We start from the raw sequence: 17,999 nt of genomic DNA, 5'->3' as shown, positions 1-17,999 counted from the left end.
AAAACCGCACATATGTATGATGCGAAGCCCTTGTTGTAAAATACATAAGTTCATAATTTAAATTGGGATTACCATATAATTTTTGAGACTTATGTGTGCATATTACTATGCTCAATATGATTTATGTGTGTGTGTGTGTGTGAGCGCGCGTGTGTGTTTTTATAGAGTGTAGTTGTGCGAATATTCCCAATATATCGCTAACGATAAGTACTAGAACTTAGAAAGTTAACTTTATATGAAATTATTTTGTATTTTGAGATAGTTATTCGATATATATTCTATTGGATATGGCAGAGGAATAATTGCGGTATAATCAATCACGAGATTTTACAACGGCATCACAATAAAATGCAACATTTATATCAAGCTAACCATTCAAAAATTATATTGTGGGTGTGTGTGTGTGTGTGTGTGTGTGTGTGTGTGTGTGTGTGTGTGTGTGTGTGTGTGTGAGGGGGGGAAGAGTATAGATCTTAAATATAAACTAAATAACAAAGATTTTAATTACGTTCTAATATTCTTAATAATACGCTAGAAACGCTCATAACGTGAAAAGAGTTTCAAACTTGACTCGATATAATAAGTATAGCTGAATACACGTAAGAATAAAAGTGCCGACACAGTATCTAAATTAGCGCCGATTGTGGCTGGAAGCTACAACCTCGTCAAACGCTGCCTCGTGTTCCGAAGTAGCAAACATATATGCCGGAAGGGTCAATCCAAGTACCTTGTCGTATCTGGATCTTGTTTCCGACGTGTAATCATACGGTTCAGTCTCTTTAGTTTCCTCTGCCATGTGTTGCGCTTCGTCGGGATAATCATTGTCTGGCTTCTCCAATTTGACGTAAGACGTTCTACTAGCGGACGCACTAGGTTCTAAAGGATCGAGCGTGCGCGATCTCGTTTTTGTCGAACTCGAGCGTTGGCCGCGAGGATGTGATGCAGGATCGATTTGAAATTCCTTGGTTTCGCGAAACGCTAGCTTATCGGGTTCTTGGCCGGTGACAAATACGCATTCCTCCTTTTGAAAACCATTTTCATCGACGCACTGATAACAAGTCATTTTATCGCGCATAGTCTTCCTACATTTGGATCGATCTTTTTTCCGAAAATTCTGCATAAACTCCTCAATCTCCGTCTTCTTCTTTGCAGTGTTCAAGTATCCAACATCCACTTGTTTTTTTCCCTCCGTCGCCGTCGTGGCGTCCTTAAAATCATCCTTCGCTTCATCCATCGTAGAAGCTTCATAACTTTCTCCTGGGACGTTGTACGAATCTTTTGCAGTTTCAGAACTGTTCGGCGATTGCTCATCCTCGCGCGACATTTGCCGATATTTATCGTTCTCTCGTGAATTGCCAAACGAGCTCGATTTGCTGTAAGAGAAAATCTTATCGCTCGGTTGATACGAGTACGAACATTGTTCAAAATCGTTGCCGGTTTTCGGATCCTTGCAGATTGTGCATGTCATCGAGTCTTTCTGAAACTTTTTACAATGATCTGTGTTGATATTTTCAGCATAACGCTCCGAAACGGATTTCGAAGATGATATTGTTTTGTCCTCGTAAGATTCGGCATCGTCTTTACCCGTAGCTAAAGGCTGGTAATTACTCAGTTCTTTGGAATTGGAGTAATCGCTGCTGTAGTCGGGCGAGTCACGCAATGTGCTGTCAAAATTACTCGCAATTCGTTGAGATTCGTTCATTTTCTCGGATCTCCGTGGATAAATGGAAAGTTTGGATTTATCTGTATAAAAAATAAAATTGTATTGATCTAAATAAAATGTATATAAAACACGCAATCGATGTACGTTCTTTTTGAAAAACGTTATATAAAGTGTTAAAGTAAAAAAAAAAAACTAGTATACTTTTATAATAAATCGAATAATGTAAATTTATACTGACAATGAGCTGTGTTATACTATGCTTTTGTCATGTTTTTGCGAATCAAGATTCTCGAAGCAAGAGTTAATCTTACGAGCAAGAACATTTAATTATGTTACTCTATCTCTATAAGATTAAAGACATTTTAATAATTAAGGATTAACAAATGATTACCTAAACTTACCCAAATAATCGTGCGTAGATTCAGAACTTTGTGGATAATCGAACCTCTTGGATTTTTCTAAAGTTTGAGTTTTGTTTAAATCATGAGCAGAATTTGAATTAGAGATTTTATCCGGATATCCGAAGCTTTTCGACCTATTGTATTTATAGAGCTTATCGCTGGGTTGATGGTTGTAAATGCACTTTTCATAAATACCACCAATCTTAGGATCTTCGCATACCGTGCAGATTTTAGAATCCCTTTGGATCTGTTTGCAAGCTGCCGCCGAAGGTGCATCCTGTACTCGCTGATCGGGTTGATTCTCGCTAGGATAGGAATATTCGCGAGACTCCTTCACGATGGTAGGGTTCCAATCTTTTTTCGGAAGATTGGATTCTTCAAAATCAGAGAATTCGGAATAAGGATTTGATTCGGAATGTTCAGCGCTATCGACGTTATCGACGTTTTTCCGCTCCTGAGGCTTTTCGAAGGATTTGACATAGGCGTATGCTTTCTCACGCGGTTGCTTTACATACGAGCATTGCTCGTACTTGCTATTGGTCTTGGCATCTTGGCAAATCATGCATACCATGGAATTTTTCACAATTTTGTCGCATTTTTCTCCTTTGTTTTCGTACACTGCTGGCACATCGTACGTGGTGTCGATGAAATACTCGTCGGTGAACCGGTAAGGATTTCGCGTCTTTCCGTAATCAACTTTGTCATTCTCCTCATTGGACCTATTAATTATTAATCACCGTCTATTAAAATGTCAGCTCTCTTTTTCTAGCTATCTATACAATTATCTATGCTATGCAATTGGAGTAATTTATAAAAATTGCTCGTTTTGAAAATGAAATTGTAATTACAGCTCTTGTGCTGATAATGTCCGTTAAACTGTAATTTTTTATTTCTTTTTTTTTTTAGTAACATATATTTTTGAAAAAAAAAAGTTTAATCATGTTTTTTCTTTTTTTTTTGTACATGTTGTAACTCCTTAAATTGCACGATTAAAAGTGCAAATGTCAAGTTTTAATGTGCGTTTTAAAAAAGTATTATTGTACATTATCGCTACCTTCGATATCTGGGACCGACGAGGGTAGATGGAAAGTGCTTCATCTTTGTACTGGCGGATACGCTCTCTTCCGAAGGATTATTATGTGTATATATACAGCGTTCGTACATGGATCTAGTTTTGGGATCCTCGCATTTGTAGCAAGTCGCAATGGTTTTTCGTATCTCATCCTCTTTCCCGATCGATTTTACTTTAATCTCTCGACAGTGCGCAATTTCCGAATCTGGAAGTAACTCTTTATACTTTGCAGGGTCCTTGTTGATTATTAAAAATGGAATTTTTGTTTTTTTTAGGTGTTTTTCTTCAGCCAATTTTTTCTTGATGTTAATTGGAAAACGCTGAGATGGGCTCTCAAAATGATTTCTATATCCATCTTGATTCGATTCAGAATTATAATAATGAGGCAATATTTCGGAAGAAGCGCTCTCGTAAATGTCATGCTGACTAGGTACTTGCGGCGCGTCAATAAGATGGCTCAAACTCTTGAAATTACGACTACGCTCGTAGACGTAATTTGCATTTACGTAACACACGATGAAAGCTGATATGATTACATATATCTGCAAAGATATTAAAAAACATTTATTCGATAATGATCGAGGTGATAATTAATATAGCAATGACGTATTAAGTATTACGTATGAAGAAATGTTATTTCACGGATCGTAAAGGATCGTCATAAATGACTTTAATATCTCGACAGTGTGCAATTTCCGAATCTGGAAGTAACACTTTATACTTTGCAGGGTCCTTGTTGATTATTAAAAATGGAATTTTTGTTTTTTTCAGGTGTTTTTCTTCAGCCAATTTTTTCTTGATGTTAATTGGAAAACGCTGAGATGGGCTCTCAAAACGATTTCTATATCCATCTTAATTCGATTCAGAATTATAATAATGAGGCAATATTTCGGAAGAAGCGCTCTCGTAAATGTCATGCTGGCTAGAGGTACTTGCGGCGCGTCAATAAGATGGCTCAAACTCTAGAAATTACGACTACGCTCGTAGTCATAAATGACGATCCTTTCAACTATACAATTTTAAGTCTAAATGAAGCTAAATTTCATTTCACTGACCTTGCAACAAGTCATTTTCAAAGATCATCAATTGTCTCTTACACGGCGTTTACACTAATAAACTTTGGTAATTTCGGTACAATATCCACAGTCAGCATCACTTTCTCGTCGAATGATCGCGCCTTCGTGTTAAATGCTTTATATTGACTTGTGGTAAATGACAAATATACCCTACCAAAGCATAAATCTCTGTTCTTTTGTTAAAAAAATTCAAAGAATCATCAACCGTGACGCGCTCCAATCAGATTGATCGAAACAATCGATCGATTACCTAAACTACTTTTGCTTTTGCTTTACGTAACTCGGTGCGAGTGATCGTATTACAGTTTGATGAAAATCAGTGAATATAATAAGATTATACGCATGTACAATTACATTGTAATAAGATAAATAAGAAAAATTTCTAATAAAAAAAGGAGTTTTTCTCATAATCCAAATGCAATTGTTTTCTTCAAAAGAGACATTTTACATTGTATAATTTCTAAAGATACAAGGGTGATATAGACACGCATTGTAATATACATATATGAAAAATTTATATAAATATGTCTCGTTTTCCATAAATTTAGCAACAGCACTTTCGTGACTATTATCAACTAATTGATTGCTCATTTCAGGGAATCAATTAATAGTTTATTACACAAGCAAAGAAATTGCGAATACATCATGTGCACATGATAAGTGATGATTGTATTCTTATACAGAGATGTCAAGAGACACACACGAAATTTTAAAACAGATAGTAAAAGAATATCAAAGATAATATTGTTTCTATCTAATTTACATTCGGGAAGTAAAACAGTACAATGTGAAAGTATTCGAGGATCAATGACCGCGCGTCGTATCGTGTATTTTCGTTTAGGCGTAATAGTTTGTCGAAAAATATATTCATCTACATTTATGCGATGCATTGATACGTTGTAATAATGCATACATTTTTAAAAAAAATAGCGTATTATTGTACATCTCTTTATAAAAAAAAGTAAATGTATAGTTGTAAAACAACATGGTCCCTTGAACAAAAATTAATGATACGCTAATAACCAATTAATATAAAACTATGATACGATAATTAATATAAATATGTATAGATAAACAAATTGTATAGTTGTATATTTGAAGTTGTAAGTGCAAGATTCTTGTAGTTTTAAAACTTTTAAGAAATAAAAATTTCCAAATTTTTCATACTTTAATATTATTAAAGCTTTATTTTGCCGTGCAATATTTTATTATTTAATAATTTTTTAATGAAACAATATTGTTTGAATGCATGTAACAACTTTTGGAATTAATATATTATTAACGGTAATTTGATTATTCGCGGTATTGTTGATAAATTCGCTTTGAATTCACTACTTATTAGCTTAGTCATTGTGATAAATTTAAATTTATTAAAAGTATGTTCCTTAAATAATAGTTTTATTTATAATAAAAAGTAAAGGAAGAGAGAAAAGTGTGTCTGTTTTTGACAATGAGAAAGAAACACGTAAAGACTGATTTGTGAAATAAACGGATTTACGGATTCGCGATACGATAAATTGTTATCCAAGAGTATGGTTTACTCCTTAAAGGGAAAATGTCGTGGGTAAACAGAAATGTGAGAAACACGCGGCGTGGTATGACTACTTAATTGTTTGCCGAAAACTGCGTCGGTGGGCGCAGGCTTCATTTGAAGCTTCGATGCGATTTTCTGCATGATAATCTTATCGTTCTCGGTATGTTTTTTCGTTGTCTTTTTGTCGTTTTGTTTTTCTTTTTGAGAAATATTGCGCTTGCGATAATAAAGAACTTCGCCGGCCAAAGTAATCATCGCTAAAGCGAGTCCAAACAAAGTCGCGATAAATACACCTCCTGTAGATGGAAAAAAAATTAGATATAAAATGCGTGCAATGTTATATATTATAAAAGAGATAAGCGGCAATAGCGATTTAAGCGATGTCTAATCGAAAAATATTGTTAAAATTGTCTGCAATGATAATTTTCAATTTTTATCTCTCATTATCTTTTCTTTTATATACATATATATATATATATATATATATACACATATATATTTATGTTTAACATATTTATAACGAATTATTTTTAATAATGTAAAAGACATGTAAGACAACTCACCCAAACTCTCTAACGTAATTCCCTCGTTTTCGTCGGAATTCGGACACTGGGTTTTCAACGTCTGATTCCAATACTTAGCCGCCAATGTCTCAAAATACCTGTCTTTCTGTAAATCGAGAATCCTACAAATGATATTATTTACATGAAACGTTTGTCGCATGCATCGCCACGATAATGACGATATTACATTATATATATATATATATATATATATATATATATATATATACATATGTACACACACACACTGGTGAATCCTGGGGGAGGGTTTTGGGGTTAAACCCCCACCCCCTTGCAAATTAAAAGGAACAGTTTTGCTGAATTCGTTTAAAAAATATAAGTAAAGAAAAACAAATGTTAAAGAGCTATCGACATCATTGATCCTGAAGTAAAAGCTAAGCATAAGACCAAAAATATTAAATCAAATAATTTTGCAGAACCCCCCCCCCCATCCCATTATCGACGTCAGGATCCGCCAGTGTACGCACACGCGCACACACACACACACACACACACACACACACACACACACACACACACACACACACACACACACACACACATATATATATATATATATATGTGTGTGTATATATGGGACATTCTTTCTCAACCGGACACCCCATGCTCTCCAAAATTGGTTTAACTTTAAACAGTCGTGCAAGAACTTAAAATTTAGCTAATTGCATCTATACTTTTTGATGCCGAGTGGCGTTTTTCAAAATTTAATATAGCGGTCTCAATACATATAGCGGCTATAAGCAGTGGACGGCCAAAAAAATTTAAAGTTAAAAACCAATTTTGGAGAGCATGGGGTGTCCGGTTGAAAAAGAATGCCCCATATAGAAGTTTATATACAACTTTTATTTTCTCGAAATTAAGATCAGAAAATAAATTTATTTCCTCTCACAATCAGTATCATTATATACGCGCAAAAACGTTTTCGACGCAACGCTACCATTTCGACGCTTATTATCATTGCTGATAACAAACGAGAATAATTTCGAAATGAATAAGGAATGGATCAAGTGCGACTGATAGAAATGTCAAGAGAATCCATGACAAACTTTCTACTTATTTCTTCTTGCAAATGACTGCCCTGCTGCACGGCAATGGCGTACGGTTGCTCGGCGAATACTTCTCCCACTTCCGTCAGATTACAGTTTTTCGTTACTTCATACTTAATCTCGGACGAATCGTGAATAAAGGCAAACTCTGCATTTTCACTCTCTATCACCTAAAGAAATATCGATATCGTTATATTCATATGAGCTCACAATTAAAAAAAAAAGAAAAAAAGAGAAAATTTATTTCTTTTTTTTTTCTCTTTCTCTTCCCCCTTCTTCTTCTTTTTCTTTTTCTACCTTCTTGAAACCTTCCTCGGTCGTCTTTACCGGACCGACTTGAGTGATGGCTTGCAGAATGTGACCGTACTGTTCCTTTATCGGATAATCCCAGACGCGATATTCTACCTGATCGCTGGTACTATTTAGTGTAATTTCTTTCCATACCCTACAAATAAATGAAATGTGAAATATGCGCGGATATGTTACTATGTAAATCTCAACAGTATACAAGTTAACGAAAGAATAATTTTTTACACACGTGTAAAGCTTGTCCTCGGCATTTTTCATGTTTATAAAATATTGATGGGCACTAGAGTTGGCCAAAACGGTATAATTTATGCGCGATTGTCTCGCCAATTGTTCCAACGATTGTACAGGCGACTATATTATGAAACACATGCCAATATCAATGTACGAGAAATGCTATGTGTTTCACGGAATCAGCACATGAATATTTGTGGCAGTGCTTTATACTTGTCAAAATAAAGTAAAACAACAAGATAATATCGAATGAATTAAATAAGAAAACAGAGATAAAGATATACCTGCATTCTTTCTACGGTAAGAAAAGCAGCCAAATTTGCAGTAAAAGTCGCGAGCATCAATACAACGAATAACCAATAGGCTGCAACCAGAGTTCTGCTTGACAATGCTTTCGGGGCTTCGCCACCACCCTGTGGTGTAAAAGATGTTAATGCAAACCAAAAGCTTTCTTTCAACGTAAATTCTCTGAAAAGCACAATTTGTCAGTCTGTTTGTTATATAATATGTGCCAAAAGAATGAAAGAATTTTTCGGAAAATGAAATTGCACAAAAAGATGCAACAAAAAGATGAGTTTAATAAATAATCACAAAATAATTATTGATATTTACGATACGACGCAACAATACAACGATACTGTAAGCGTGAGATTTGCGTACCGACAAGGATAGGGGTAAAGTCGTTTGTTGTTTCTCGCACTATATGGCGAATATTTATCCAGTATCCAAATCATAATACCGGTTAAAGTTAAGGCTCCCACGATGCTAAGCCAAACTTCAAGTCTCAGTACCGTCATAAACTTGAATAAGGAAGTTTTACGAACTGGCTTCCTCATTACTTGAAAACAAAAATTAATATAAATTGTTCAATATTTGATATTCAATCGTGAGCATTTCGAGCTAACAATAAGACCTGCAACTCGGATTGCGCACACGGAGTACCACACAAGAGAAAAAAAAAAGACAAAAAAGTCGGACAAAAAGAGAAGACAAAAAGAGAATATTGCATACGTACTTATACATTGTGTCAAAATGCCATGTGTTATCTCTCTTATACGTATATACTTATATATTATATATATATATATATGTTGTAAAAAATAGATATAAATTGCGTACCAATGAGTATACCGGACTGCTCGAAATACGGTGCGACAAAATCAATGACTTCTTCCCGTTCCGATGTCATTGTCAATGCCGCCACAGCAATATCAGTCTCCTATACAAGTATTAACAAAGCATAAATATATATCTTCTCGCTTAAAGTCGCACAGAAAATGTACAGATATATCATTGAGATATTTCAATTTTCAAAAATCTTCTTTACAAATCAAAGTGTGAACGTCATCTTTATAAATATCGATAACAAAAATAATAAAGTATATATGTATCAATTGCACCAAAAAGATTAACCTATATTATCATATTGTATACTCTTGTATACTTGTAGCAAAAATGCAAAAAATGTATGTGCGATAATGTAATAAAACAAAATATAAATAGAGAAAATAATCATACGCAACAAATGTTGGCGAAGAAAATTCGACAATTATTGAAACGGCCGATTGCCGCCTTTGTACTCGATGACAGTGCAAAGCTAAATGTTAAAATGAAACGGAAAGAAACATGTAACTTGAAATTGAATTGAATCATATTTTAAAAATTAAACTTACTCCTTTGGCCAGATCACCTATTACACCGCTCCATTCGCTATTAGGCAATTTCTTACCAAATTCTTCATCTTCAGGAATAACGAGATCATAATCAAACTGCATTTCTTCGGATAATTTTTTCACAAAGTCAATACAGTAACCTTCCCAGATTTGCTTTCCTTCTTCGTCGCGCATTTCTTGGCCCGTGACTGGATCTCTCTTAATGACCGACCAAGGAACTGCCTATTTCAAATTAATCATACGCAAATTTAAATAAAGATTTGGTAGACTCAAGTTCGACTTGTGATATTATTAAAAAATCACAAAGCGCCATCAAATTGAACAATTTAAAAATGCGGTAAACATTTTGCATGAAATATAATTAATTCAATGCGACTGTGTGAAAGATCGTCTTAAACTTTATTTTGCTAATAAATTTAAACTAAATGAATTTAACAAATTGACAATTTATTAATTTAACTTTATTGCTTCTTTTTCGTTGACATTTCAGTCAAAGTACTAAAGATAATAATAACTCTTTCTTTGTTCAGAGATGTAATGTTATTCCTCATCGTTTAATGATACGTAACGAAACGTTCGTAAAGTAGTGAACGTAGTGAAACGCAGTTCTTACCGGTGCCGTTCCAATCCGGAAGAATCGCCTGGCTGGTTCTATTTTCTTCCCGTCTGCTTCTTTAATTTTTGTACGTCTCGTCCAAATCGCAAGCGCATCCACAGAGCCGCGACTAACCGTTTGTAGCTCGATCTCTGCTTTGTAAGTGATTATCGCCTTCTCTGACCAGTATTCAAAAGTGTCATTACTGTCCAATCTCTAGAACGTGAAATAAGTGAAAAAAATGAATGTGTTGTATATTTATACAAATACATATTTATAAAATGCGCCTTTTACGTTTCTCTTCCGAAATACACGTATGTATTTTGCAATCAATAGACTAATCTTACCAACTCTTAATCGTTAAAATTGACTTTGGCTATATACTTACCGTCATTAAAATTTTATTAAATGTTTCCGCTGTAGTATTCGAAATTGAGGTGGAATCAATAGACTTATCGCACTGACCTGTCTTTGGCGTCACACTTACACCCGCCTTTTGAACGTCGCTCATCAAGCTTATGATCAAGCCAATCAAACGTTTGAAATAATAAGGGAATATCTAAAATATATATATATATATATATATATATATATATATATATATATACAATATATATAATATGAATTTTTAATACATCTTCTTTTTTTCTATAGAAAACTATAGACTTATAACTTTTTGAGAAAAAATGTATTTCTTTTCGAAAAAAGAGAAAGAAACAAGAGAGGATTCTCTTCGATGTTATGGTCAACAATGTTGTATTAATCGATGCTTTCATATTTAGTAAATGTGGGTAGATTTTTTCAATAGCACATATACATCATTAATTTCAAAGTCTCGTTTCGTTGAAACTTACCTTGAAATTTGTGGGACAATTGCAAGATGCTTCGCCCATTAAGCGGCAACAAATGTCGGGCTTCATAGTAAGAACGGTAAATGAAACATTCAATTGAAGATCACCGGTAATATATCGAAAATCGTGATAATTATTGTCTGTAAACACTAAATTCCAAATACCATCTCTTTTAACGAGCCCTCCTCCGATAGCCTAAAAAATAGCATTTATATAAGCTTACAATTAGATTGTAATATATAAAAACTCTAAAAAGATATTCTATTTTGTTATATATCACATGTTCTAAATCTAAATTAATAAAAAAAAGCATTTCTAAGCCAAAACTGATAATACCGTTTTAAATAGTTCTTCCATTCTCGATGTACTAGCATAAATGACATAATAAGATGGCGATGGCCGCATACTCCGTATTTTCGACACCGTTCTTTCTGTCAATTCGTCAATGACTACCAATCTAATTATCGAATTTCCAATAAGATAATAAAGGCTCTGATTTAGCTCTAAAATCGTTAGTATACATCTGATGTATATTCAATATAGAAAAATACATTATATCTCGTGCACAAAAAACCTGTGTGTTACTTTCTACAATTCTACATTATATCCGTCTCATTTTAATTCAATTTATCAAAAAAAATTGCCTATATGTGCATGGATGTAGATTACAATAAAAAAAAGTACGTGTAAAATATCCAAAGTGTATGCAATCAAATGTTTACATGTATACATATAATATCAACGTATCTGATTGTGAGTGAGATAATCATACATCTTTGCGCGCACCTCTTTCATCTTCAAAGATTAGACCAACGTCCGTTGCATTTTTCATAATCAAAAGATCATCGATCGCTTGAACATATGGATTTATACTGCAGTCGCCACGTTTGTATATTATTCCTCTTTCGTCCGCCACTATTCGTAATTTGTCCCAGCCAGTCCACGTCATATCCAATATAATACTTATTCCTTTATATAGAACGGCACAAACTATTGAAAGAAATAAAAAATAATACTTTTGCGAATTTTGTATATAATTTATACCATTAGGGAACAAATTTTCATTTTTCAAAGATTATATACAATCTTTCAAGCTTATATACAAAATAGATCAAAAATACCTTTCTCGAAACTCGCGTCAACACTCTCGCGATTTACTGTAACGGTAGAAACGTGAACGGTAATCATATCGTTAGCGAAATTTCGTTCTGCCTCTGGAATCGCATCGTTTAGTATACCCAAGATAGACGAATCGGCTTCCTCTATCACAACCACTTGGAAACGAAATCATTTATCATTGTTATAATCACATTGTCGATCGAGAAACCATTACTCCATATATATGTTCTTTCTTGCATTTACATCAAATTATAGATTATTCTGTTTTAAAGCTCCGATATTTTACGCATGTGTATATGTATATACATACTACATACACATATAAGTCGATGCCAAATGCATTCATATATGTTTAGTTTATTTACAGCAAAAAGTAAGAATTGTAGAGAATATACATATAATATCTTTTTTGAAAAGAAAAAAACGTATCTTTTATAATAAATATAGACACAAAGATCCAATCGTCAGAAAAGAGGAAGAGAAAGAAAAACAAGAAGAAGATGGAAACGACGAATAATAATGTTTAAAACATAGTAAACCTGCTTATATATACTGGGCGAATAAACCCCATATACTTACGTAAATTCATCGGCGTTTGACAAAGCACAAATGGCAGAAAGGAGGCGAGAATCAATATGGGCGACATTCTCGTCCTCATAGTGAATTAAGGTCGATTAAGGTCGCACGGATGAACGAACAACACTTTTGTCCTGTTTCGGGCAGCAGGTGCTAGAACAATATGATATGGACGGGGGGGCATTGGCGCGATGAAGCGACGATGGTCACGCCTGCGCCGATGCCACAACGATTGCTTATGAATATTATACATCGGCACCTAATCGAATCATGAATCCCTTTTTCCTGCTCGCTGCGACTATCGGCCATCGGACCATCGATTTATCGTGTGTGTGCAGTTTGTAAAGTCGCGTGTAAGCATAATAACTCTGCGCCAGGATCATCGCGGAAAACGCGCCAGATTTTCATGACCATCGTTTTTGTGTGTATCTTCTTGATATAAATCTTACTACGTTTTATTTTGATTATATAGATTATTAAGAATAGAGATTACATTTTATAACATATTGCGAAAAAAAAATTTCATTACCACTGTTTTATCTTTATTTAATAATTTAATATGTACGTATGCGCGCGCGCACTATTTTTGTCCAATATATTTTGCAAAATTATGATAAGAATTATTCGAAAATGAAACACAAAAATTGTTTACTAAACAACAATAATAATGGCCATAAAAGTGATGACGACATCAAGATATTATTAAGCGCCATAATATATCACTGAATTAATCATTATTATGACATTGTGTGTTTTGCTAAAGTTAAAAGAAATCATATTGCGCTTGTTTTGTATTATCAAACCTAACAATGTATGTAAGCTATGTGCATATGTGGTTATATACATACTTGTTAGTTATTAACTGTCTGTGGTTCTCGAAGCCCATAACAACTCTTAATAAATGATGAAATAACGATATTAAGTTTCCGTAATATGCCACTATGACAAAATGATCGATACGCATATTATTGATTCACTATACAACACATATGTCACACACTGCGTTTACTGCATAGAGATATAATCGTAAATCGCTCCATCGTTGAAAACTCCAAGCATCTAATCGATAATATAAGCCACGTCACACACGAAATATCCTAGAAATTGATATACACGAAACGTAGGCCTGTAACAATTTCCACAACGTGAGTCATATATTGCGAAGAAATAATTGTCAAAATTTATTAAAAATAAGTCAAGTATATCTCAATTATAAAATATAAACTTTAAAGTATAGCATATCGATCAAACTTTCCCTCCAAACAGGAAGATATTTCTTTCAAATTTTCAACACGCAGACAGTACTAATAATATAATTATATATGTATTATATTTAATAATTTTTAATAATAAGTAATGTATTATTTTTACATATACAATTTATAACTAACAAATACATTTAATTTTATGCATATATTGTACATCGCTTTATATTGTACATCTATTTGACAAATAAAACGAGATAATTGTAATCTCTACATTAAATAAATGTAAAATTTCTCGATATAAAAAGGAATCGTACACTGAATCTATTTGTTGGTCCTACACACATCTCCGGTAGTCGCATATCTCTATCTCTCTATCAATAAAATATTCGAGATTGTATTCCGCGGGACTGATTAGTTTAGACGCTTGACAAGACAGCGACTCGTTGATGCGCGGTCACAGGGAATAATAATGTCTCTTAAATCAAGATCGAGATCGGCATCGCAGATGTGTTTAGGCGTGACGGACGGCAAACCGCGACAGGTGCACAGAAATGAGGGATGCTTCGATAGTTTTCGCGTTATTTTTAGATTGTTCTAAAGTTGTGGCAACGTTTTCAACAAACAGATACTATGTGATCGTGGATCATGGACTGACGCTGATAAAAATTTTTTCATTAATCACATTTTTAGAATAAATAGCTAGATGCCATTTTAAATAGCTCATCATCACGCACGTCGTCGTATATATTACATACATCGAGCGCTGCGTGTATTATTTCGTCAATTTTTTACCTACATATTGGAAATTAATAGTGCAATATATGTTATAATTGTTTCAAAACATATTTTTTTTTTATTATTGATAATTGCGACAGAGATAAATGATGAATAATATGGATAATAATAATTGATATATGTAAATAATGCCATAATATAAAATATATCATTATATGCGCATATGTATACACAAGAATGCCTTAACGCATGAATTTATATAAGTTCAAATTAAGGATGATATATATTTATGGGAAAAACAAGAAATGAGCCATTAAGCCATTCTTATCGCCGTGTGTACGTATACTTATATGTAAAATGTATAATTATTCAACTAAAGATAAGAATGTTTTTTATGTTAAAATGATATATATCATCATATAATTGATACACTTTATTCATACATATATATTAAAATGTGCTCGATTTTTTTTGTATAAAAGATGCAACACACGCACACAACACACACACACACATACACATTAAATGATACATATTTATATGTATAATATTTAGACATACTATCATACATTATATATATCAATCGCTGCATCTTAATTTCAAATATATACTCTGATGAAAAATGTGTATTGTATATTGAAACATTATATCTATAAAAATAACGCAAATGTGCAATAAATGTACTATCAAATAGTATGTAAATAATGTAAATAAATAGACAAGATAAGACAAATTCAACATCTTACAACTATATTACTGATATATATTTTATCCATATAAAGGATGTCTCTAAAGTCTGACCCAGTCCCCTAGATCTCGGAGAATTGTGGTGCTTTAGATATGGAAAAACGTTTCAGACAAAAGACCTTGAAAACATATATGACACTCAAGATCAAGTCCGCATATTTTCATCAGCTGTCTCCTTTATTAATATCCTACAACTTTTGTCTGAAACGTTTTTCCATATCTAAAGCCGCGCGTTTCCGAGATTTAGAGCACTGACCAGACTTTATAGAGACACCCTGTATATTTGCTTATTCGCATGTTTCTCTATAATGTTTTATCATAATTTTCTCATTTGACATAATTTCCAATATTAAATATTAAAATAAAATTATTTATTATTATTATTATTATTATTATTATTATTATTATTATCTTTACCTTCTTTTGGTCCTAAAAATTATTTATATTTTGCAAATATGTATATTGATTTAAAATTAAATCTCTCAACAAACAGATAAAAATCGTAAAGAAAGATCATTGTAATATGCTACAATATGTTTCAACACAAAAGATTTACGCAATTATATTTTTACAATTTTTTATTCGTATCGATATAAAATAAAAGAGTGACACATGTATAAATATATTTACCTGCAAATGGAAATTTTTAGTAACTATCTTTTGACACAACTTGTAATTTTCTTGTCGTTAGATGTCGCCAATGTCCAATCGAGACATGAGGCGCGCGCATGTGTCTCCAGCTTTACAATGTTACGGACAACCTTGGTTGATAGTTATATAATTATTAGGAATTATTATTTAAGTTATTATTTATAAGACGTTTTAGGCTTCACGATAACTACATTGTATAGGTAACATTACATTGTATATGTAATATAAATTGTACTTTGTACTTTGTAATTAGCGTACTATTAGTGTAATAAGCTATCCAGTACCACCGACGAGATACTAGTACCTAGTCGGTGCCAGTACTGTTTAGGTGCCAGTACTCTTTATCTCGATTATTTGAATTCGAATACGGCGCCCTTTTACAATTGTACACTGTTTCCAGCAAGCCAAAAGTTCCTAAGTTCAGGTGGTTTAGTTGTAGAATGATATTATGTATTGGCCAGATGGCGGTGCCGAGGCCATATTATTTTTCTCAATAAAAAAAAATAAAATAAAATAAAATTAGGCGCGCGCATATAATATATAAACAATTATATAAATAATAATATTATAAACTAACAATAAGTTAAAATATAAAATGTCTTTGCATATAAAAAATAAAATTTATTAATATGTATAATAATTATAATTTATGTATATGGTTATTATATATATATATATATATATATATATATATGTATATATATACATATATATATATATAGTTTTAAAGTTTTACAAAAAAAAAATAAATAAAATCCTCTGCAAATAAAAGCATATATAATTAATGTAACAAAAATATATAATACTCTTCTTGTATATAAAAAATATTTTAGTAATGCTAAAATCATATATGTACATGTTTTTTGTAAATACAACAAACTAAACATTTTGAGAAATGAATTTTCTAATCCAAAATTCTATTCATAAATTAACGATTAAATTACACATAACTTACAAATATAAGAATATATCTCATATGTGATATTTTAAATGTTTGAATCAAGTAGTAATGAATTAAAAATCAACAAAATGCATTAAATCGATGTAAAAGTTAAAGAGAATAATATATAATAAAATATGAGCGCATCGATATAGAAATGCAATTAAAATATTTCGGGACATTTTGTATAATATTATATATTTAGCGTATCATATACGCGTTTTTTTAAATTATTTGTAAACGCGTTCCAAAATATTCTGTTTCAGTTTTTTGAATATTATATGAAATATATATATATATATATATATATATATATATATAATACACACACACACGCACATTATGATGTATGTGTATTGCGTATGTGTCTGTATGTAGACATGAATGAACATGTCGACTCTCATTCATACATTTATTAATCGTTCTATTCAAAGAAATCTTTTTTGCACTTTTATATTTGTGAATTCATTTTAGCGATATTGTAATATTATAATTTGTGTGCAGTACACGTGCTCTAAATATATAATAATTGTAAAACTCTTAATTTTTATAGTTGTAAAATTATATATGTATATTTGAATAAACTTATACTATATATGCGCGTGCGAGATGTGGAAAAATTCTCTTCAGACACTCTAATGCTAAGATGAAAAAATTGACATCAATTAAAACAAAAAGTAGAGTAAGAGAAAAAAAATTGCATTTGTGATGATCGTCTTATATACCAAGAGCAAATGCTTACAAATATAGGGTACTCGATCGATACTAAATTAATTTGAATCTCGTTATGGTGAATAATTATTTGAATATTTTATTTAGATTTTGAAACGATATGAGAGGCGCATTGGCAGTAGTGTTATATGGATGTTCAAAAAATATGTTATAATGTTATAGATGAATGACGCAACTGTTGATAAGTAACTGCCAAGCGACTGACCACGATTGCCAGTGATCAGTATAAATACTAAGTAAGTGCCGGTCAGAACGG

At 32.4% G+C, this 17,999-nt stretch overlaps 2 protein-coding genes across 2 annotated transcripts; both read right to left on the bottom strand.

Annotated features, from left to right (window-relative positions):
- Nucleotides 1-134: 134 nt before the first annotated feature.
- Nucleotides 135-4,539, bottom strand: LOC145942188 (uncharacterized). The gene is made up of 4 exons (XM_083048670.1): nt 4,192-4,539; nt 3,119-3,678; nt 2,065-2,783; nt 135-1,743 (listed from the first exon to the last, which is right to left on the bottom strand). Exons 1-4 carry the CDS (start codon nt 4,204-4,206, stop codon nt 632-634), a joined length of 2,406 nt encoding a protein of 801 aa, XP_082904796.1. The 5' UTR covers nt 4,207-4,539; the 3' UTR covers nt 135-631.
- A 788-nt stretch (nt 4,540-5,327) lies between these two features.
- Ir8a (Ionotropic receptor 8a) lies at nt 5,328-13,627 on the bottom strand. The gene is made up of 17 exons (XM_083048669.1): nt 13,579-13,627; nt 12,734-12,883; nt 12,157-12,309; nt 11,822-12,025; nt 11,372-11,538; nt 11,039-11,230; nt 10,573-10,743; nt 10,203-10,400; nt 9,590-9,811; nt 9,036-9,135; nt 8,577-8,754; nt 8,201-8,384; nt 7,915-8,036; nt 7,674-7,821; nt 7,377-7,546; nt 6,310-6,431; nt 5,328-6,042 (listed from the first exon to the last, which is right to left on the bottom strand). The coding sequence occupies exons 2-17, from the start codon at nt 12,810-12,812 to the stop codon at nt 5,750-5,752; spliced, it is 2,703 nt and encodes a 900-aa protein (XP_082904795.1). The 5' UTR covers nt 12,813-12,883; nt 13,579-13,627; the 3' UTR covers nt 5,328-5,749.
- Between the last annotated feature and the right edge of the window lie 4,372 nt (nt 13,628-17,999).

This window comes from Prenolepis imparis, unplaced genomic scaffold, assembly GCF_030444845.1.
Source record: "Prenolepis imparis isolate NDT839.2.m4 unplaced genomic scaffold, iyPreImpa1.0 SCAF_10, whole genome shotgun sequence".
In the NCBI taxonomy this organism is placed as follows: Eukaryota; Metazoa; Arthropoda; class Insecta; order Hymenoptera; family Formicidae; genus Prenolepis; species Prenolepis imparis.
This window is presented reverse-complemented; position numbering and strand designations above follow the sequence as displayed.